General features: G+C 39.5%; 1 protein-coding gene across 2 annotated transcripts in view; it reads left to right on the top strand.

Moving 5' to 3' along the window:
* The first annotated feature begins 93 nt into the window (after nucleotides 1-93).
* Nucleotides 94-22,698, top strand: part of necab3 (N-terminal EF-hand calcium binding protein 3) — a 59,395-nt gene continuing 36,790 nt past the window's right edge. Inside the window, exons 1-2 of one of the 2 annotated variants that reach the window (XM_088088636.1) lie at nucleotides 94-407; nucleotides 10,624-10,648. In XM_088088636.1, the coding sequence (XP_087944762.1) occupies nucleotides 285-407; nucleotides 10,624-10,648 (148 nt within the window). In that variant the 5' untranslated portion in view covers nucleotides 94-284. The remainder of the gene's footprint in view (nucleotides 408-10,623; nucleotides 10,649-22,698) is intronic. The other variant, XM_042505395.2, reaches the window with a different exon arrangement.

Consider the following 22,698-nt stretch of genomic DNA (forward strand, 5'->3'; position numbering starts at 1 on the left):
TGAAGTTACCACTTTTGCTCCAGATGCACGGCGCAGATAAACGAGCCAATCACAGCGGCTCCAGCAGGAGGGGCTGGCAGCTCTGCTCAGCAGCGCACCACCACAAAGTTGCAGAGCATCTTCGAGTCCCCGCCTGCTCTTTGCTTTCACTTGGTAGTCTGTCGCACCTGCAGCCTGCGTCTCCTCCACATTTCTGCAGTTACTTTTACTTCAGCCTTTTCCACCGTCAACAGTTTACAGCGATCCGCCCGATCACGGTGTGTTTCTGTCGACGCGTTTCAAAGATGCTGGCTTGTACGGAGATGATCACTATGTGCCTGCAGTCGGCCAAACAGAAGCATCTCCGGGCTCAGCAGCAACAGCAGCCGCTGCACAGCGCCGGACAAGGGCTTACCATCTTTCATGATGTGAGTGCATCATCTCTCTTACTCCGTTTACCACCGAAAACAGAAAAGTGGTGTATGTTTATATTTTCCATCCCTGTTATTAATCGCATGAGTTTTAGGCTCTGGTCATATTAAGTGTAAAAGTCAAAATACATTAAAACTGTATACAATCATAAAGGCTGTAAAAGACATGACTGATAGCAGTGTTGAGTTGTTGTTTAGACTTTTTTCTTTCTAGACAATTCCATAAAGTGAATAAAATAAACGTTTTATATTTTCTTTTATGTAGCCACACTCCTAAAGATGATCCAGTATTTAGCTCTGTGTGTGTGTGTGTGTGTGTGTGTGTGTGTGTGTGTGCATGTGCGCGCGCCAGAGGAAAGTAGGAAGAGCTGCAGCTGCTGCCTCTGCATGATAAATTAAGCTCTCACAGTCAGACAGGTTTAGGGACTGCTGGGGGTTCTCCTCTTTTTGTTGCACCCACACATGCTGTACAAACACTTCTGCTCTTTCAAAAGCTTTATGCAACAACACATACCACACACACACATATAAATACACGCAAACACACACTCATACCTACCACAATTGGACTTTAAAGGGACAGTTCATCCCAAAATCAGTAATTATATTTAACAACCTAAATTGTTTTGGTGTGAGTTGCTGAGTGTTGGAGATATCGGCCATGCTGGATACCAATTGTCTTGTAGCCAGCACATTTAATTTTTCAGCAGTGGTGTGCTGGGGAGGCGGAGTCAAGGCTATGGAGCTGCACATACTCAGTAAATTGGTGAGAAAGTGGTTGGTCTGCAGCTGAACAGTCTGGAGGCGGTGGTGGAGAGGAGTACAAGGGACAAGATGAACAACATCCAAAAACCCTCCCCATTCTCTCTATGAGGAGCCGTGGCAGAGGGGGAGCACCTTCAGCCAGAGGCTTACTCTCCTCCTACAGCCTTCAGGTTGTACAACAGTGCCTGAACTACCCGACCCCCCACCTCTCTCTAATTAGTATTCTCTACTGATTGTGCAGCATTTTGCATTTTTGTCCAAGTATTTATTTATTTATTGTTGTTGGTGGCATGGAATCATGTATATCTCTGCTGCTGTGACACAATTAATTTTCTCCTGTGGGATCAATAAAGTGTTGAAGATATCGACTCGATTGGAGAAGTCAGCCTTATCTCCAATATAGTGGAACTAGAAGGCACTGAGCTTGTGGTGCTCAAAGCACCAAAAAATACATTTGAAAAACTTAAAAGCAATGTCTCTTCCCAGAGGTCATGACCTGGTTACTCAAGATAATCCACAGACCTTATTATGAGTAGTTTAATGGAGGAACTATTTTCCCTCTGGCGAGCTACACCTGCCATCCGTATCACTGTGCAGAAAGAAGTGTGAATCTGCTATCTCACCTAGCACCACTGAGCTAGCTAATTATACAGCTCAGCCAAGGATGATGCCATTATGTTTACATCTCTCATTGTCACGTCCGTGGGTACATTCACACCTTCTTCTGTGCAGTGATAGTTGGTGGATGTAGTTTAGTAGAAAGAAAGAAAAATGCACATGAAACTGCTCACGAGGTCTGTGGATTATGTTGAGTAACTAGGTTGTGATTTCTGGAAACAGACATTGATGTTGAGTTTTAAAATATATTTTTTGGTGCTTCAAACACCGCAAGCTGAGTGCCATCTAGTTCCATTATATTTGAGATAAGGCAGACACTCGGCAGCTCACACCAAAACAATCTAAATTGATAAATAACACTACAGGCAAGAGAATAAATGTGGACTTTTTATTCTCTTTAAACCAATATTAGCTGTCATCTAATGGAGCTGCAACACTGCAGCAGAAACTGTCCATCAACTCAGTAATTATCCATCCATCACAAACTGTCATGTTCCGGGTTAGTAGGCCAATGATGTGTCCAAATCTGAGCTCTCACTAACTGACATCTTTCTGTCTACTCTGTCATTCATGCAGTCCACAGGCAGCCTTGTCTAAATAAGGACACATTACTCACATTTGGCAGAATTGTCACCGTATCCAAGCAGACTGTGAGCAGGGTGCAGCACAGAAGTGCATCTACATTCAGTCCTCAACCTTGAGATTCTTTCTGTTGATTGAGGACAAACACACTAACAGGAACACTCTGCATGATGCTTCCGGCTCAAAAACATAATTGTGTTTAAATTGGCTAAAACAGCCTGTGTCAGAGATAATGGTGTCTAGAAAATACTAAATACTCTAAAGCTAGACAAGGGCATGCTGTCTTGGTTTATATTGCCATGCTTGTTTGTTTTTTTCTCTCTTCACCTCATTATTTTTTGTCTCTCTATGTAAAGGAGAAACAATGTGCTGACATTGGAAATCGCACTTCTGCCTGTTGGTTCCCCAATTATTCCAGCTGATAATAGATTTGTATTTTAAACAGGAAGAGCTTTCTTTTTTATGCAGTCATATTTCCACCAGTCCTTACAGTGTGAAGTTGGCTCAAGTCAGCTAGTAATTTACTAAGGCCCAAAGCAAGCACAAATATATTGTGCATGGATTCAAAGTCATAAAGCAGATCAATGGTGATTGATTTGCAGAGATCATTTCAGTGGATGAACTTTTTTATTGAATTGGCACACATTCATTTTCAATACTGGGGATTACAAAATTACAATTATGAAATACCTGGGAATATTAATTAAAATGAAAAAGTATTTCTTTTTTTGGTAATGATAGGGTATATTTATTTTAACTTGCCCCCCGATTGTAAATGCAGCAGACAGAGAGATCAGTACATCAGTAGTGAGTCGATATTGAGTCCTTTTCACATGTTAATGAGTCAGTCAGTAATGTCAGAGATGGAGAGTATTTGACTCACATTACCAGAGTGAGAGACAAAGCAATGCCTAAAAACAATTTACTATTAACAATTCTTGTGATGGTTGTTGGAGGCAAACTTTGGTTGATTTCAGGTTTTGCCGGTCAGTTGTAGGAGCTTAAACTGGTTTGATTTCATGCAAAATGACTGAACTGACATTCTGGCAAATCTAAAAGAAGTGTACATCAGCAGCCTGTGCAGATGACGTCACAGCATCAAATCCAACTTATATAACATTAGTGATACGACAACACGACTATCATAGTATTAAGTTTATTTGTAAACAGACTAAGGGATCCTTAGTGTCTGGCCATGCACTATGTACGGCAGAGCAATTTGCTGCATGGCACACGTTATGTTTGTTTACTGGGGAGTTCATGTGTTTTTTGGGGTGACGAGACGAGATGAGACGTGGCAGCGTAGTCTCAAAGGATTGGTCCAGTTTTTGGCTTAATATCAAACCTTTTTTTGCACTGGCTCAACCTGCCTGACTAGATGCACTAGATAGGGTCAGTATTTAATAACCAGGGGATGAGAACACATTGGCTCTACCCTAGCTGGAGGTGACTCTATCAGCCACATTGTTGCTGCTTTTCTTATGTCTTTATTTTGTGTATCTTGTGGTTTTGCATTTCTGACACTTGCCCGATCACCAGCACTCTCTTATTTTCTCTCTCTCACATCGCTGTCCTCTCTCTCCATATGCTCATCGTTTCTCCCCCATGCTCCTCTTGCTTTGCTGCTTTTGAGCTCAAGAAAAAAAAATTGGCATGTGAGGAAACAGAAAGATATATACTGTAAATCTCAGTGAACCACTAAGAGCCTCTGAGAGAAATGGCAAGAGGAAATATAGCATGTAGTACCTACTCAATAAAATATTATCATGAGCTCTGGTTTCCTCTTTCTCAAACACATCTAAAGCTCTGCACAAAGCAGTGTCAGCAGAGCCTGAGAGAGCCCACTGTCTTAACACCTGCCACCGTGACATCAGAACAGCAGCGCTCCGGGAAGCAGGTCTGACCTTTTGTGGGCTTGCTGTAAATGATGCATTATCGTCTCCTGACACCCAAGAGCCCAAAGACAACAGCAAACAACAAACAAGTTTCAATGTACTGTAACTGTTTTCACTGAATAGAGCAGGAGGTGGAAAAATGCAGCTTAGATGTGGTATAAAAGGGGAAAGAAAGACTGCTGACTGAAACGGGAAAAGGATTTTACTGTGCTATACAGAAGCTAAACGCAAGAATGTCTTATATCTGCAGGTAGAATATGAATTTCAGATCCATGTAATGAATACGGAGGGCTGCTGGGTCAGAATGTCCTCACTGCATGCTATTAAAAGCAGCGTTTCACTTTATCAAATAACACCGATGCTAATGTGCGGATGAATCAAAAAGTCAAAAGTAATGAGTGTCGTGAAGTGGTTTGAAATGGCTGAGATCTCGTCATTAGTCAGGACTGAAGTAGAGAGACAGACAGTGACAGGCAGAGGGCAGAGGTGCAGACCCTGAGCTTGCTGACCTATGGAAAGTGAAAGTGGTGGGTCGGTTTTGTTGTTATTAATAAACTGTAGATCGAAGCTGACAAGCATGTCAGTCCTGACCGCGACCTAACAATGCAAACAACTGATTGGAGGAGTGGAGGAGAATCGATATGATAGAACAGATCACCCGTCTTCATTTTAAATGCTGCTTTGCAATGATGACGTTGGATTTATTCATGTAGGAGTTGTATTTTGTGCCTCTGCATAATAACCGAGCTGCTTGTGGAAATACATTCTTTAAGATGATATGGTGCCAGCGTTGTATTTGAATTGTAGAAATTTGCAGTTGTCGTGGTCTTAATAAGCTGCTGGTTTAAGAAATATTGTGTTTGCTGGATGAATAAAAATCATGGCATGTAAATTATACTGAAGCAGGAGCCGCTGTGCCTGCAGTTACTTTTCTTAGTGCTGTTATCTTGAGATCGCAAGGTAATTATTTTGTTATCTTGAGAAACAAGCTTTGTTGTTTCAAGATAATGAGATAATCAACACGTTATCACAGAAAACAAAAGGTTGTTTCCTCTTATTAGGCGAGATTAGGGGTGCTGCGCCAGCATGCATAGATGGTGTCTTGACAACTGTAGCAACTGATTAAAGCTGAAAATGTCAAATCAAGGAGTGCCCATTGTTGATCTCTGCACTGACATTGGATGTCAGTCTTGGTTAATTTTGCTTTTGATAGCACGACACCTGTTAACCGGTAACTAACCGTTTAATTATAAGAAAAAAATGCAATTGGTGTGAAATCCAAGAGCCCTTTTCTTTTAAGCCTGTGCTCCATTGACTTAGTGTTATTTCTAGCAGCGCATTTCAAACCGCTGGCCATTTAGAAAGAGTGAAATTTGAATGTTTCAGTGTCTTTAGCCGCATTAATATGCGGAAACATTGTGCCTATTTCCCAGCCCCCAGCTAACCTGTTAGCCTTGGCCACTCTGTACTGCACACCGCTAATATGGAGTAGGGGTTAGCTCACAGCGGTGCCGCTCGGCTAGCTCGTTGCAGCAGAAACATGGTGGCTACCTTCTGGCATAAGCCCTGGTAGCCTCGGTGAGTAAATGGCCTCATTTTGAGCTGCAAAACCCCTTTAGCACTGTTAACTATGTTAGCAACACTAGCCATGCTAATGGCACTAACAGAGCTGGTTAATGCTGGTGAATGTTAGCTCCCACCAGATCTGGGTGGTGCGCCGTGCAGTAAACTGTAGAGTAGTATAATCTACACACCAACATGTGTTACCGGTCAAAAATATTTTTGGCAGTTAACGGTGAACCACCAAGGATAATTTTCAACAGATCCTCATCAAACTGTACTTCACTCAAGGTTAAACTTTCTTCCCGACAGTCATGACAGTGATCTTGAGGGCTGAAAGCAGGTATGATCAAATGACTGTTTGGCCTTTTGTTTTCTCAAGAGTCAAGATAAGTCAAGAGAAAATGCACTTTGTTATCTTGAGATAACAGAATAAATAACCTGTGATCTTGAGATAATGGCATTAAGAAAAAAATGTTGTAAGCCTGACAATTCTTGGCTTCCATAAAATTGTAACACAGGTTCAAAGTAACTGCAGCAGTTTAAAAACTACAGTTTAAGATACAGATTTATAAATATTGACTTAGTTTTCATAATTCAAATTTCAGCTATTTGAAACAACTCTGTGTGCACACAGGGTTGTTGTATCCTTTTATCCTTTTACTTTCAGAGTTTTGTTAATTTTTTTGTTGCTATGGGATTACAGGGACCCCAGTCGCCAGCGATTTACAATGGAGCAGGTTTTCCTCAGTCGAGTCCAATTATCTTAACCACATATTGGACATGAAAACAAAGGTGCTCGTTAAAACTATCACCAAATCTGTCAATTTAAACATCTCTTTAATTTTCAAGAGCTACTTAAAATTACCTCCACTTTGTTCCACTGTACATCAGTTGTGCATGCAACTTAATTTGACTGGATGATTACAATGGTCGGCATTTTGGGGGCACTAACCTTCATTTTCAGTCTAGATAAGTGGTTTAGTGATTACGGTTACACTGGGGACTTATTTAAAACCTGTCTCATTATTTGTGCGGTTGTCCAGTGAAGTCTGTTTCTCAGATCCTGCTTCAGTCCCACTGTGAGTGAAAATAACATATTGAAGTGATGAACAAAACAGAAACTCTTTATATCTGCATGTCTTCTAAAATCACGTTGTGTTGTTCTGACAGGAGCTTTCCTTTGTTGATTGGAAGACATCCCCTTGTTTTCAAGGCTGCCTACAGCTGATTCATAGCCCTCATATGGTCAGCCATAAGCCATATTTTATGGCCTTGTGTCTTGATGTCAGCCAACAAACTGCTTTCCCCATGTTAGTCATTCATCCGTACTGAAACCATTCTGTTGTTGATTTCAGCTGATCTGTGTCAAGCTTATTATCATCTGCCTTCAAGCAAGGCTGTGTTGTAGAGTTGCTGTCATTGGTGGTTGTGAATTTTTAAACCTCTGTAAATAGTAGACTTTTTGTCATCTGACATCCTGTAGGATCAAGGGGGATATCAAACACATTGTCATCCCAAGTTGTCAAATATTGCCACTTTGTCAGTGGATTTTTGCATCCACGTATTATGCTTTAGGTATCCTCCTGCGTCTGCTGTTGACGTTCAGGATACTGCAACCAATGCTGGAATGTCAACAAAAGCACATGATTAGGATAACGCAACAAAGGAAGAAGTTAGGTTTGGGCAACAAAAGCTGGTGGTTAGGTTTACAAAATCATGGTTTGGCCCCATATTCACACAGAAAGCCAACACTGAGTTCCTGGTTGCAAGTCTGGGGTTTGTTGGACCCATCTGCCACACCTTTAGCCCGCCATATATGCTCCTTCCACTTCCTTATATTGACCAATTACCAGCTGCGTTTCAACTTGATGCCATACAGTGGTGTATCATACGGCCATGACGGGTTCCGTCTGGCAGCATATCATACTGCTGAAAAATCACTGAAAAAGCACCAGCATTTGATGACTTCAGAGCGAGAACTGGCTGGATATATTAACAGATATAGAATATTACATGATAAGTATGTTTTCTTTCTTGTATAATCACCTGAAATAAGAATCGTTGTATTTTCCTTACCTCAGAATAATCTGTTTATATACATGGAGTCTTTTTCCACAGAGTTGGATATATTGCATCTCCACATTTCTACAGTAGCCCAGATTGGATGAACCAAACAGTATCTCTAAATTATTTTTGCATCAGCCACCATAGTCAGCAGCCCCTCCACAGCAGGCCAGACAGCTTCAAAAAAACACTGATTCTCAACATGAAAGTGCTTTATTCAGTGTTTTTATAAATTTAAGTCCCCTGGTCCATTTGTTTTGAAGAGGAAGATTATTTGTATAATTTGGCCCCTGAACAATGAACGCTGAAGAATCCTAACTGGGAATTCACGTTTGGCACAGGAGAGAAATTTCAGCCGGTGTTAATCTGCAATCTGCACCACTAGATGCCACTAAATCCTACACATAGTTCTTTTACACATAGTTTTTGAGGTGCTAGTTTTATGATAATGCGTAATTTATCTCTTACTCATGTAGAAACATCCTCATCATAGTTGCTACTATAATAAATACAACTGACTTCAGTGTTGCAGCCTCCCCCGCTAATCATAAGCCATCTTAGTGTGCACCAGAAACCCCCAGTGGGGATAGAGTGAAAGGACAACTGTTCAGTGATATTTGTATTTATACATCAACAAATGAAACAGCAAAAGAGCAAATAGCAAATTGATGTGATTACAAGTTAAATTAATGGTTCATGGATCAAAATTACAGCAGATGGCAGCAGGAAAAGCTCGAGTGTTTCACTGCAGACTTTAACTTGTCATTGTAGGGAAAGCACAGGTGTAATTAATAACAATGACGATGGCTTTGATCAAGTGCAGCAGTAAATGAGCCAGCATAATAGAAAGTCACCATACTGTAATTGTTAATGTAATTCATTGCACCCGTGCTCTTCCCTCTATGACATGTTAAAATGCAGTGAAAAAGGTCTGTTGAATCGTGTTTGGGTAAGGCTCGGAGGTGTTGTGTTACATCTTGCAGTAGCAACCACTTGCCAGTGAATACAGTAAGCTGCAACAGAAGCAGATTGTAGCTGCAGCAGTAATTGATGCTTTGAGTGAACCTCTTAAATAGACCACTCCACTCAGCCGGCCTCATGTTCCTGCTTAATTCTGCACTATTGATGAGCTTCAGCTTGTAGACATTGCTCTTCTGTTAATTGTTAATTTGGAATTCCTTCCAAATCTTTGGTGGCAACTTCCCTGCCACATTAAAATGTTCAGTATAATCAACGAATTACTCACTTACACAAAATAAGACACTTGCAATTTTACCATTAAACCCAACTTGACAAATTCAAATCAAACCAAACACATAATTCAAACAAAACACTGTAAAACATTTTAAAAAAAAACAACAAAAAACATTTTAATTAATTTGCACATCCCGACTACAAAGAATAAATATTTTGTGTTCAGTATTTACATCTACAGCCTCTCGAAAATAACTATGAAATTAATACAGTTTGTCTGCGTGGGTAGAATATGATTTTAAATTTCTATGACTGATCCAAGATAACAAATATTTAGCTTCTTTGCTATTCTTAGACTTCTCGTGAAATTACTGTTTTACAGCTGACACATAATAACAATTGGCATTCAACCTAACATGACTCACTCATATATATGTACATATTTAAAATTGCGTGAGTCATAGGGATTAATGGGGGAGGAAGACATGAATCAGACTAGTTATCCATTGATGTACATAAAATGTGACAATTAGATGCTACATTAGTGTGCAGATCACAGTAACATTAGCCATAAAAGAAAGACAAAAGAATATTTTCCATGACAGCTGAGCTGTTTCTTACAGTTTGTAGGTGATTTGACCTGCTTGTTTTAGATTTGTGATTTGCCAGTTTCCTTTGGTATATCTAGCACTCCACATTTTGGGTATCGTCTTTGCAAATTTTGCAACTATTCCAAAGAACTGACTTGCTAGCGTACCTGTAAGCCTGTCATGTGTGGTTAAAACATTTTCAGTAGTGCTTGACTGATGTTAGCTTAGAGTAAGGCAAAGTCACAGAACTGTCAATTAAGTATTTAATGTCCTTGTCTGAGAAGAACAAAAAATAATTAATGTTGCTGCATAATAAATAATGTTGGAATACTAGTTGATAATTTATGGGATATTTGGAATTGTTACTATAAGACGTTTCCAATGTCCTTTCCCTGAATTTCATCCAACCACACAAGTTGGTTACGATGACAAACTGCCGTCCGATCAAGACCCTGGGGAGGATGATGAACTTGCCGATAAACCTTACTGAGACGGTTTCTGACTGTTTAAAATTCTTTGATTGTGCAAACCAGTTGTTTCATCAGCTGTCTGGGTGGCTGGTCTCAGACAATCTTGCAGGCAGCTTTTGGTGGTGAAATGAACATTCAGCTTGGGACATTTAAGACAATGTGTTGTGCGATAATACTGTACATTTTAGAGTAGCCTTTAATAGTGACTTTCCCATGACACACCCATGTTGTTTAATCAGCATCTTGATTTGCCACACCTGTCAGGTGGATGGATTATTTTGGAAAAGGAGAGGTGCTTACAAACAAGGATTTTAACCAGACCAATATCTGAAAGAAATATATCTACTGAATGCATGAAAAAGACATTCTTGTAAGTCATTTGTAATCACTGCCATCATTCTTAATAAACCTTATTGCAAGAGCCCCTTTGGCTAGAGGTAATAACTTCCTTGTCTCCCCTCTTTTTTTTCAGATTTTCCGCCGAGCAGACAAAAATGGTGAGTAAATACTACATAATACAATGATGAATAATTTGTCACAATGCATGCTTTCCATTTCCCCACATTCCTCCACTTGTTATTATGCCTAAGACAATCTGGGCGGAGAAATAAAGGATTTGCATGAATGGCTCTTCAAGTGAAGCTTATTTTCTCCTCATGCACCACCAAGTTTCTCCGCCTAATTAAAACTGATGCTAAGATGCTGGATTATAGCCACGACTGGAAGAATGTGTCACACAAAATAAAGCACCTCTCTGTCAGTGTCGACACAGATGACTGGGTGCTGTTTACAAATGATTGTGAGTCATGTTAACACAGGCTGAGTCAAGTTTTTTTTTTTTTTTAGCAGTGAATCTTTAATTATATGGCTTAATGAGCGAGTGCTAACAAGGTAACTCCTCATAAACACACATGCACCCATGCTGGCAGGTATGTCTTTTAGTTATTTCACACATTTTTCTTAAGTTCATGTGTGGCCAGCGCTAATATTTAGCACCTTAACTGTGAGCAATGGCATCTATGGGCTGTGCAACTTTGGTTTTCTATCCAAAACAGTGATCCCACATCGCACTAAAAGTCACATCCAATTTCAGTCTCAGTCACAATTCTGACAGTGTCAGAAAATAAGGACCAAAATCTTACCATGTTACTGCTGCTATGATGATGCCTACAAACTAATCAGGATATGAAATTACAAAAAATGCATTGCCTGTAGATATCAAACTGCTGCATATACACTGTAAAAATTGATCATTTGTTTTAGCTTGCAAAAGTTAGTGCCTAGCCTGCCTTAATTTTTTAAGTTGGCTGTCATCTCAAATTCAGTCTAATTAAAGTTTTAAGGCAGCCTGGACACTAATTTTTAAAGTTAAAGCAAATTTATTTATTATTATATTACAGTATATGGATGGTCCATAGATGGTATATACAGACAGGTGATAAATAAAGGAAAAACCTGCATAAATGAGTGGAGAAACATAACAAACACAGATGTTTCCATACAGGTACACTGCATGGTCCAATTAAAATTAACATCCAATCATTCTCTGTGGCATGAGGGATTAGTAAACGGGCCTACCGGACACAGGCACAGGGGCCCAAAGCGCCAGGGCTCACCCTGGCCTTTACCTGACACACAATTTCACAATTTACACACACTGACCAGGAGGAGGCTCAAAATGACCATGAAGTCATGGAGGGGACTGAGAGAGACAAAAAAAAAATACTACAAAGAGAGACAAAACAACTAGAGAGAAGGAAAACATTTCAGCAAAGAGACACAAAACCATAAAAGGATGCCCAACAAGATGTAAAACAACAACATAAAAAGAGCCAAAGTCTGTGTCTTGCTTCTATGTAGGAGAGGTGATGGCCTTTTGCATATCTGTGCCCAGGGGCCCATTGTTTTATAATCTACCCATGGCTCTCTGACCTGTATAAAATGCTGACCACGTCCAGTTGATTCTGATTTTGTCACAAGTTGCCAAGAGGAAAAGATCTAAGTGACTTTGAAAGAGGGTTCATTGTTGGGGCACGGATGGCAGGAGCTTTAGTCACAAAGACAGCTCTAGTGTTTTAACAGAAACAGTAAAATGACCTCTTCATTTAGATCTTTTAGAAAGATGTTCTCTATCGGAAACTGATGACAGTGATGCTTGTGCATTAGTCGTTAGTGCGATATAAAGAAAACCAGAAGTCCAACTCTTGCGCAGGTGACTGAGAATGTCAACGTGATTGGAATATGTCAGCAAAAACGGTCTGGAAACAATAACACGGAGAGGGATATTATAGTAGGGATGCAGTACATCATTTCCTCATAATAAAGATGAATGCATACTTGGGAGATCAGTGGTACAGGGACCATAAACACTGGTCTACAGAGATGATAAAAACATCCTTTATCATATTGTCCAGTAGAGGGCAAGTGCATGTGTGGCATATATCAGGGGTCAACAGGCCTGAATCTAGTGGCTTTGTAATGCTGTGGGGGAGAATATTTAGCTGGCATGGTCTGGGTCCGCTTGTCCACTTGTCCCCTTAAGACCTAGACACTCCAAACAGTCATCAGGCCGACTATTGTGTCACCTCACCTCATCTGTGTCTCGGCCAAAAAGTTTCACTTGAACAGACCGCTAAAATTTGGCATGTATGTTCTGTGCCTGCGTGAGAGGAAATAACTCTTTATACCAGCAGGCAGTTGTAGGCTGTATTTGCCTTTCAAAAAGGGAAACCAGAAGACTGTCAGGAGAGATTAAAGATGCTGGTTAACCAGTGACTAACATGACAGCACAACCCAATATTGACAAAACTTAAGATATTTACTGTGTGCTATCGAACTGTAACACGGCAATGCTGATCCTGCATAAGACCCCATTAGCCAAAAAAATACCCCTTACCAAATGTAACAATTGTGTTTTGATCTCACAGCCTCTTGACTTCAATTGTAGTCGTTTGGACTGAGCTGAACTGCCAGTCAGAGTGATTTAATCTACCGATGGGGCTCCACTGTCACCAACACAGATTCGTAATGCTGAATCTGTGGATAAAAGCCAGCAAGTGCTAATTAGTGCCAACGGTGCAGGACACACCGCCAGAACTAGGCCAACAGATGCTTATAGATGGCACAACACTGACCCACAACTGCTATCAGCTCAGTGTGTCAGGGCCCTCAGTGAGGGGTCACTGCAAATCAATACAGCATTGTTCTGAGTGATCACCTTTAAAGTATAATGAAATATTTCTGTCCTGCTGGGAGCGGCCTCGTCCAGAATGACAGTGTCTCCATCCATAGGGCACGAGGGGTCTCTGAATGGTTTGATGAGTATGAAAAGGATCGTATGCTGTGGCCTTCACAGTCACCAGATCTCAATCCAATTGAACATCTATGGGAGATTTTGGACGGACTTATTAGACATCACCAAATGAGGAAATAAATTATTTATGTCTTTAGATTTGTAAGTTATGCCAAACAAACTGTAGAAGAATCACAGGGGCTCAAAGATGGTTTGTCGAAGTAATGATTTATCTCAATACCCTGGGGTTACTCTACTACCCACGATTGCTACTATATATCATCAGTCTGCAATGTTGAATTCATTCTGGGAGATGTATTATGATTGAAGTGCTTTTTCTGTGGTACCCACTTTTCCTCGAGCTGTCTTATCTAATTTTATTTGAGTGACTGTCTCGCCTGTGCAGATTTTAATAAGCCCCAGGAAAATGACTGAACTTGTTTCATTCAGCTATAGGTTATGCAGAATGTGCTGTTGGATTCATCCTTAATCTCAAAAAGTTTAGCTAATAACGAGGAGCCGTGTCTCTTGTTTGAAGTAGTGTGGTTGAATTGCATCATGGACTAAAACAGTCACTGTGGAAGAAAATTCTTTGTCCTTGTCTCTGTGTAAATGAGATAAATAACTGAAGTTTGTCGTTGTTTTAGACTTTTTCTCTGTTGAAACTATCTTGCTGGGATGGCAAAAAATGATCCCATGTTGAACTCATTTTCGGGACCGTTCATTATATATGCACAATGACCATTTTACCAAACAAACTGTCCACAGCAGCGGTGGCAGCACCAGAATAAAATCAGTAAGTCCTGTGTCCACATAGCGTTTTGCTTTGACAGAAAAGCGGTGACAGGGCGCTGGGGAGTGCTTCATGAAAAAGCGCTTTTTTAAAATGATGATTTGCTTATGGGTTTTGTTTTAATGACAACAATATCTTGACATTAATGTCAGTTATGTAGTTAACACTACACTATGATGACAGAGGGTTAATTACAAAGTTGACAACAAACTGATGACAGTACGGTGATTAAAAACACACCATTCACCAACATACAGTGTCTGCTGGCCGATTTGCTCTCACAAATAGTATTTTCTGTCTTTGTTGTGACAGTAGTAAAAAAACACTGGGTTGCAGAGCTTTTTTCTCTACACACTCTCTCTGCATTAGGAGCAATTGAAAAAAGATGCTCCATGAACACGTGCCCTAACTTGCCACCACAGGCGTTTAAGATTTTAAAAATGTACCCGTTATTGTTTGAAAGTTAAAAGAAATCCTGCAGTTAAAAAAAAACTTGGTTTTACACAATCATCACACATTAAAGAGTGCAGAATATATTATTTGTTTTTTGTTTGTGTTTTTTTAATAATTTGTTCAGTGTAAATTTTTAAGCTTATATTTGGTAGTGTTTAGTAACAGTGTGTTCATCGTGCATGATGTGTCAAGGATCATCGAAATTTGAATATGCGATTATTTCTGTTTTTTGTTTTTTTTTTATAGTTTCTGGCTATGATAAATGGTGTAATTTTGGCAACTTTTAAAGAATATGTTTTTTTTTCAAAGAGTTGAAGGATCATTTAAAATAGATACAAAATATAACCATCAAAAGTTGAATGTCCCTCCGTAGGCCAAAATAAATAACAAAGTCCCTTCCTAATGCTTAAAAAATTATCTAACATAAATCCCTCGTTTTTTGCACACACCCCCATTCGGATTTTTTTTTAAAAAGTGGAAAAATATATAATCATACAGAATCATATATCATATAGTCATATATCCGAACCACTGCATTATATTACCAACAAACAAGCTTGAATATTCCATGTGCAAAATCTGCCTGATACATCACATATTTATGAAAGATATATTTATGTTTCTGCTTTACTCCTACACGTGAGATTTTACTATCCTCTCTGTAATAATAACTGTCCTCCTTGCCTCAGCTGGTGTTGTGACAAAGAACGCCCTGCCCTAAAAAGATATGTATTTTTGTCTGACAACAGATTATAAAAGGTGCCAAGCACATCAACAGAGAGTGGATATAAACGTGACATTGTTGCACTTACAGAAGATGTAATCATCGTGCCTCCAAACAGCAATTACTGCTCAACAGCTCTTAACCTTCGCCATGATAAGTCTTGTCCGTGATGAATCGTTCTGCGGCTTCCGGCGAAATATATTCACCGCTGGATTTTTATTGTAATGAACTCAGCGAGGAGCGATGAGTGTCGATATAAAAGGAAAACACAAAGAAAATGCACTGCACTACGATCACTGCTCTTTATCTTTCACTAATAAACACCACAGGGAATATACTGAGTATGTCACATCAACAAAATAAAGATGAGGTCCATAGCAGAATGTTAAATTATAAACCAGCATTTTATGTAAAAGAAGCCTGTAGTTGAAATTATTATGTCATACTGAGCATACAGTGTTAGAAATGTCTCATCTTTTCTTTTTTATTGACTGGGTGCTTTCAATTGTATGATATGGTCTTCATCTGCACTTGAAATTTTTTCATGGATCTTTTGACATTCTAGCTCAGTAAATGTTCAATCTGTGGCACTATCATTTTGGAGTTTTTGTTTGTCTTAGCATAAGCTTCACAGCCAATGACTATATGTGATATATGAAGAATAATATATGAATATATGTGTATAATATCTGAAGGTTGTAAAGGTCTGAAGGTTTCCTGCCGTTGTAAAAAGACGAAGGCGAAATATCCTAGATACGGCCGCAGCTTGCGCTTCTGACGTTATTTAGTGCCAAAGTATGCACAATAGTGATCTCTGCTTTATCTAGTTCCCACCCATTAACACATCTGACCAATTGCAAGCAGTGCCATTGATCCTAAGCACACTGACGAGCACACACAGCTGTCAATCATGACATCAAAGCCCCTTTTTATAACATTAAATATCTAATTAAAACCAAACTAATCAGAAGAACAGACAGCAGCATGATTGGGACTACTCAAATAACAGAAATCATCTTTCAGAAAAATGTATATGACTTGTAGTTTGATTTTTCATTTTGGCCATGTCCCATACGATAAAGTGAGAGTTCATGTTTATGTGCTGCAGCCAGCCACCAGGGGCCGATCGAGATGTTTTGGCTCCACTTTTGGGGAGCTGTTGTCCATCTTTATATATAGTCTATGATATGAATAACACATGGCTGCATTACATTTGTACATTATTGTGCTGCAGATACGTTGACACTTGGTTTCAACAATGCTGTGGTTAACATACGACAAGGTGCAAAAAGTACTTGTTTATGGTTAGGAAAAGATCATGTTTCGGTAAAAAACGGCTACTTTTGGTAGATAAAACACCGCTGGAAATGCAGCAATGACTTGCTAAAAAACAACTGGCTTTGTTGTTTGTTGGTTCCAAACAGTGTTCTGCAGCTTGTCAGGCATCTCCCCTCCACCTTCTGATGGCAAAGTCAGCTCATGTACTATCATTAGAAACATCGATATGATACATATGAATAGTATTTGTGGTTTGCAGAAACTTTAAATGCCAATATTTTCTTCTGGTGACTGAGCTGTGCACCGCCCTTTAAAACAGAATTCATGATTTCGTCACATTCTGCCACTCTGTCTCTCCCTCCAGCCACATTCCCACTTCCTCAAACCCATTCAGATGCCCTTTGACTTTCTCCAGTCCCAGTCGCCTCAGTCCCACATTCAGCCATTCCCTCCCGCCCTCCATAACCTCCTTCACTCCAGTCCCATTTACCTGACCTCGACCGCCCACCCCCTCCTCACCTTTTCCCACTTACCCTTATCAGCCCTGCAGGTGCCTGTCCTTTCCCCACCCACTCACTCACCTGCGTCCCATTTCCCCTAATCAGCCCAGTAGAACATATACCAGCTTTTTTCCACCAGTACTGTTTGATTGTCACAGTTGCCATGTGCTTCATGCCGTCCTATAAGACTGTCACCTGAAAACTGTCACTTGAGACTTACACTTACATTTTTCCAAGATACAAATTCAATCGAACTCAGGTCCAGTTTCAGCTATGTTTTGTACTCAAAGCATACACTTTTAATGGTTTAAGACTGACTCTTACCCATGCACATGAAATCTTGAGGATAATTAGCCATCTTGCATAACCCCAGCTGTCACATCCTAATTGGCAAAATGGTCACAGATCAGCAATCTTGTTTGAATTTCTTTCTTAGTTTATAGCAGCTTCAACTTTAGAACAAACAAAAACAGGTCAATCAGAGGAAAACTACATTTCAAAATTAGCTGGGAAATGTTTGTCTTCCTTATCCAGCGATTCACATTTCTCAAAAATATAAAACACATTTCCCAGCGTGATAGCTGAAGAGATCATGTCCTCTTTTTCTCCTCAGCTTTTAATGAACCTCATTTCTTCTCGCCTGATGTCTGCTCCAGTGTGGAGAAAGAGACCAGCGAGCTTTAGACCATTAGTGGGGTGGAGAATTGAGAAGCAGTAGGATATGCAGTCTAAAAGCAGCACAGAGTCTTAAATCAGGATATGGAATCTAAAAGGCAGCTTATATCACAGCTTTCCTCGCAGATGGCCTGCTGGAACACTAAGTAGAGCATTGATACTAAGAATACCCGAATGTGAAATGGTTTAGGTATACAGTAGTGCATAGGAGTTTGCCATGAAGAAACAAGACCCAACTCTTTTAGCAATGCTAGCTGCGTTTGAAGCTGTGATGCATTCATGGGAATTTATAAACCACTTAGGAGAGGCAGCAATGGGACTAACCTTTGGAGAGATAAGAGCGCGGCCTACTTTGTGCCCTACTTTACAGGACTTCCTCACTTGCTCATTTGGTTCTTGTTTACAGGTCTCGTGAACACTTTGTTTGGAGTATTCAGACTTTTTTTGAAGGAGAAGAGGCCACATGAGCTGTCTGTGTCCTGCTGTGTTACACAATCAACACATTTCAGAAGCTATACTCTTTCTTTGGAAACATTTTTCTCACCTTGACGTTCCTAAGCTGAGTATTTAAAAGCAATTTAAGCAAACTGCCTTTGACTCAACCTACAGCATGATTTATAGTTTTTTTTTATTTTGCTGTAGTGATTGAATTGCCTGTGTAGTAGAGTGCTATATTAAGGCTTTAAGGGCTTAGATTTTGGTTCATTTTAAAGGAGGATATTGTACAGTTGTCACTGGTGTGCTGTGAATATTCTCTCATATATCTGCGTTCCATATACTGATGACTTATTGTTTCTCAAATTAGAAATCTGCTCAGACAAATTGTGCCAGTGATGAATTTTTAATCAGGGTTCCCACACATTTTCATTGAAAAAGAAAATCAAAATGTGTCCACAATGGACCCATAATGACATTTTCATGATCATTCACAATCTTTAAATTTCGCTCCTTCTCAAAAATGCTGAACAATTTAGTAGTAGTCGTCACGCACAGCATATTTATGGAAACTAAGGTTCATGGCCCTACCTGTTAAATCACACTGTCACATTATTTTTCTCTCATTCAAAAATGTCAGATTAAAACGATTTTAACACAGTTCGCGCTAGTTGGCGTACATGGAGAAACAGTGGAGACAGTGGAGATAAAATGAAGAAACATACGTGACGGTAAAGAAAATGCCACACATTGGCACATATTGAAGCTATGTGCTGTCAACAGCTAGCCTACAAAGAAGTTATATTTGCAGTTATGTACATGTGAGGTCATTCACAGAATTTGCGGTAATAGTTAATTTTAGTGGGCCCTTCTGTGCGGAGTTTGCATGTTCTCCCCGTGTCTGCGTGGGTTCTCTCTGGGGTCTCCGGCTTCCTCCCACAGTCCAAAGACATGCAGCTCAGGTTGACTGGTGACTCTAAATTGCCTGTAGGTGTGACTGTGAGCATGTATGGTTGTCTGTCTATATGTGTCGGCCCTGCGATGGTCTGGCGAGCTGTCCAGGGTGTACCCCACCTTCCGCCCGATGACAGCTGGGATTGGCTCCAGCCCCCCCGCGACCCTTACGAAGACAAGCAGTTACAGAAAATGACTGACTGACTACAAAATTCCATGAAATTTCTAAAACTTTAAAGAATTCTACAAAGTCCATGACTTTCACAGGCCTGGAAAACAAGATTGTGAAATTCCATGATTTTTTCTGGTTTTCCATAACCATAGGAGCCCTGAAATTATATGCAGTTGGAATTTGGCATCATATTTCCAATACTGCTTCAAAAAAAATCTCCCTTATAGCCAATGTGTAATATTTGACTTTTGTGGGTTTTCTTCATCTGTCATGATGTCAGAAATCGCTTAACATGCAAATTTACTTATGGTTAGCTTTTAAGCTTTCCTGTCTGTTTTGAGTTTTTGGTAGAGGGTTTTTTTTTTTTTTTTTAATTTTTGAAAAATCAGATAATGGGGGAAAAAAACAAAATTAATTGAAAAGTTACTTAAGAGACCCACGGGACCCACGGCAATCTTTATGTCATTATATTTTTCAGAGGCTGTTAGAGGCTAAAGCTTGAGTAAAGCTATCAGATGAAACTAGAAGACTAAAGGACTCTCAATTTTGTCATTCTAGCTTAAGGGGCCAAATAACACTGCTGAGGAAAAAACTGGTATGGCCATTTTCATGAGAGTCCCTTGACCTCTCATCTCGACATGTCTGAATGAAAATGGGTGGTATGGGTCACCCATACAGACATATCCACTTTATACTAATCCTATGCTATTTGGGCCAAAAACCATGCAGTTTTTCACAGGCAGTATTTAATTCCCGTTTCCAACAATAGTATTTGAATATTTCTGTATACTGGGCTCCAGTCTTTGAATTGCATTAATTGGGTTTGACTGGAAAGCTGAAACTCTCGTGAATGCAGTGAGCCCAGATTTATTCATGTGTGATGATGTTAGTCCTCGCAGAAGCCATTTCAACGTAGTGTGACCTTTTTTTAAAAGGATGTCACTATATTAAATGGCCTGTTGTGACCTCTAGGATAATCACAGCATCATGGAACTTTACTACCTCAAACTAAAGACATGGTGCACTCAGAAGACATACGACTTTCATATTTTAAGTGACAATAAAGGGGTTTCTGAGCAGTTACCATAAAAGTACTCAAACAAAGCAATTCTCACAGAAATCTCCAAAAGTAAAAGTTTCTGATATCAGATCACAGCATGGATTTTTCTGTGGTGTTCTTCAAGGTCTTGGTGTCTTAATGTGATATTTTGGAGGGATTTGCAACCATTTATAGCAATATTCAAGTGGTCAAAAATGTTTGAATTTATATATATTATATCATATACTTTCATCATAATGTTTCAAGCTCTTATACACTCTAAGCTTCAAAGTTGAAATAATCAAAACCCAATGTTTGTTTCTTAGAACTTGAGACACAGTTCTGAGCTGCAACTCAAATTAATCTTAAGATTTCCTATTCTCTGAGGCATATAATGTTGACCAGCTATCTCCCCATAAAAATCTCCACAAAAAAAAAACAAAACAAAAAAAGGATGTACGGTGGGCACCGGAGGGTTCACTCTAATTTCCTTTGAACAAGACATACAAAGATATTAAGTTTGCTCAAGGAGCTCATGTTTCCTTTCAAACCAGGTCAACAATATGTGATGATGCAGAGATGTGATTCATGTGCAGACTATGATTAAGTTATTCTCAAGGTAAACAGTTTTGTTCTCTAATAATGTTCCAGGAATAGCTTCACATTAACTGGGAGGATGACAGGAGCAATGCGTCATAAGTTGGTATATAATTGTATGTTATGAGTGTTTTCGGAATCACTGATCTACTTTGAGAACCCGTGAGTGTTCCCTCTATGTCGTTGGGTGAATGATTTTTTGATTTGGAGGCATCAGATGGCGTTAGAATTGGGAATCTGTTTAGTGCGTGGATACTGCGGTTGCTCTGGATGGACTGTAGGAGGATGAATAAATGTAGTGACACGTGAGACAAATACAGTTTCAAACACAACGGTATATCACATCTGAACACATGCAAACACCGCTAAAAACTTGTCGAAATCCTGGTTTACTAAATAACACAGCAGTCTGGTACAAAATGTTTACAGTCTGGTACAAAAATAAATGGTTTTAGCTCATAAAACCGATATCCACCATGACAACTGTACATGAGATTAATTTCTGTAAACCACCCGTTTTTAATTGTATTTTTGTTTTTTTTTACATTTTATGAGTCTTAAAGTCACATACCTGCTGCCTGCCAATAGTGTCCTTTTTTATCTCAGTCAGATCCACCCCTCGCTCCTTCAAAGCATCAGCCTCTTCTTTCAAAAAGCCAAGATGGCAACAGCCGAAAAGCTAAACTGGTCTTGAAAATGGGGGCCCACAAACCAGTGGGTAACTTCATCTAACTGTGTCCAAAATGTATAGTCTGAGCACCTGGGTTCTTAACAAAGTGGTTCAAGAGCTGATATGGTGGAAAAGGGCTTTGAGAAGAAAAATCTTTGCAAAATAGTACAACAATATAAGACTTTATAAATAAACTTTATAACTCACACAGCTGTGTAAAGCGTTGTAATTGATAAATATCACTTCAGAATGACGCTTGACTGAACTAGGATTTCCCATTTGGCAAATAAGTGTTGCATCAGCTCCTCTGTCCTCCCACCATATATCTCAAGTTGATGTTTGTAATTGAAGTGAGGATGCATAAATAGGAATTTAGGAGAACAACAGGTATGAGTCTTAAAATAGCAAACACATAATCCCCTCATTTGACAACGGATCTTCGTTTATCTTTTGCTTTTAATGCCATGTTTGGATGCCAGCTGTCACCATCATCCCTGGAGGATTTGGTGCTATTATAAACAGGATTGCATGCGTTATTGTATGCGAGATAAAGATAAACATCTACTGCATTTGTCATTTTTTCAACAAATACAATGTTCACTAGATGTCTTAGATAACTTTACAATATATAAACTGTCCCATCGTGGCACAAATCAGATGAACATCACATGTGGTCTGTTATTTCTGAAGCTGTTTTGAGGCATATGGATAAATTATCTGTTAATGTGGCTTTAAGCTAAAACACACAGATCTACATGTGCAAGACTTTTGTGTCCCCTAACACAGGCAGAAGTAATGCTCTGTCATGGGTCTAAGGTAACCTTTCACCTCAAGAACTGCTCTTATAACCCTAAACTCAAACCAAGCTGACCCTCCAACTTAAATTTTCATCTTTTTTACACTCATTGCTGATCGCAAGCTGCTCCAAGGATGGGTTTTTTCATTTATTCACATGCTCAAACTGG

Source organism: Plectropomus leopardus, chromosome 2 (genome assembly GCF_026936395.1).
Source record: "Plectropomus leopardus strain MGB_pleo_1.0 chromosome 2, ASM2693639v1, whole genome shotgun sequence".
NCBI classification, from domain to species: Eukaryota; Metazoa; Chordata; class Actinopteri; order Perciformes; family Serranidae; genus Plectropomus; species Plectropomus leopardus.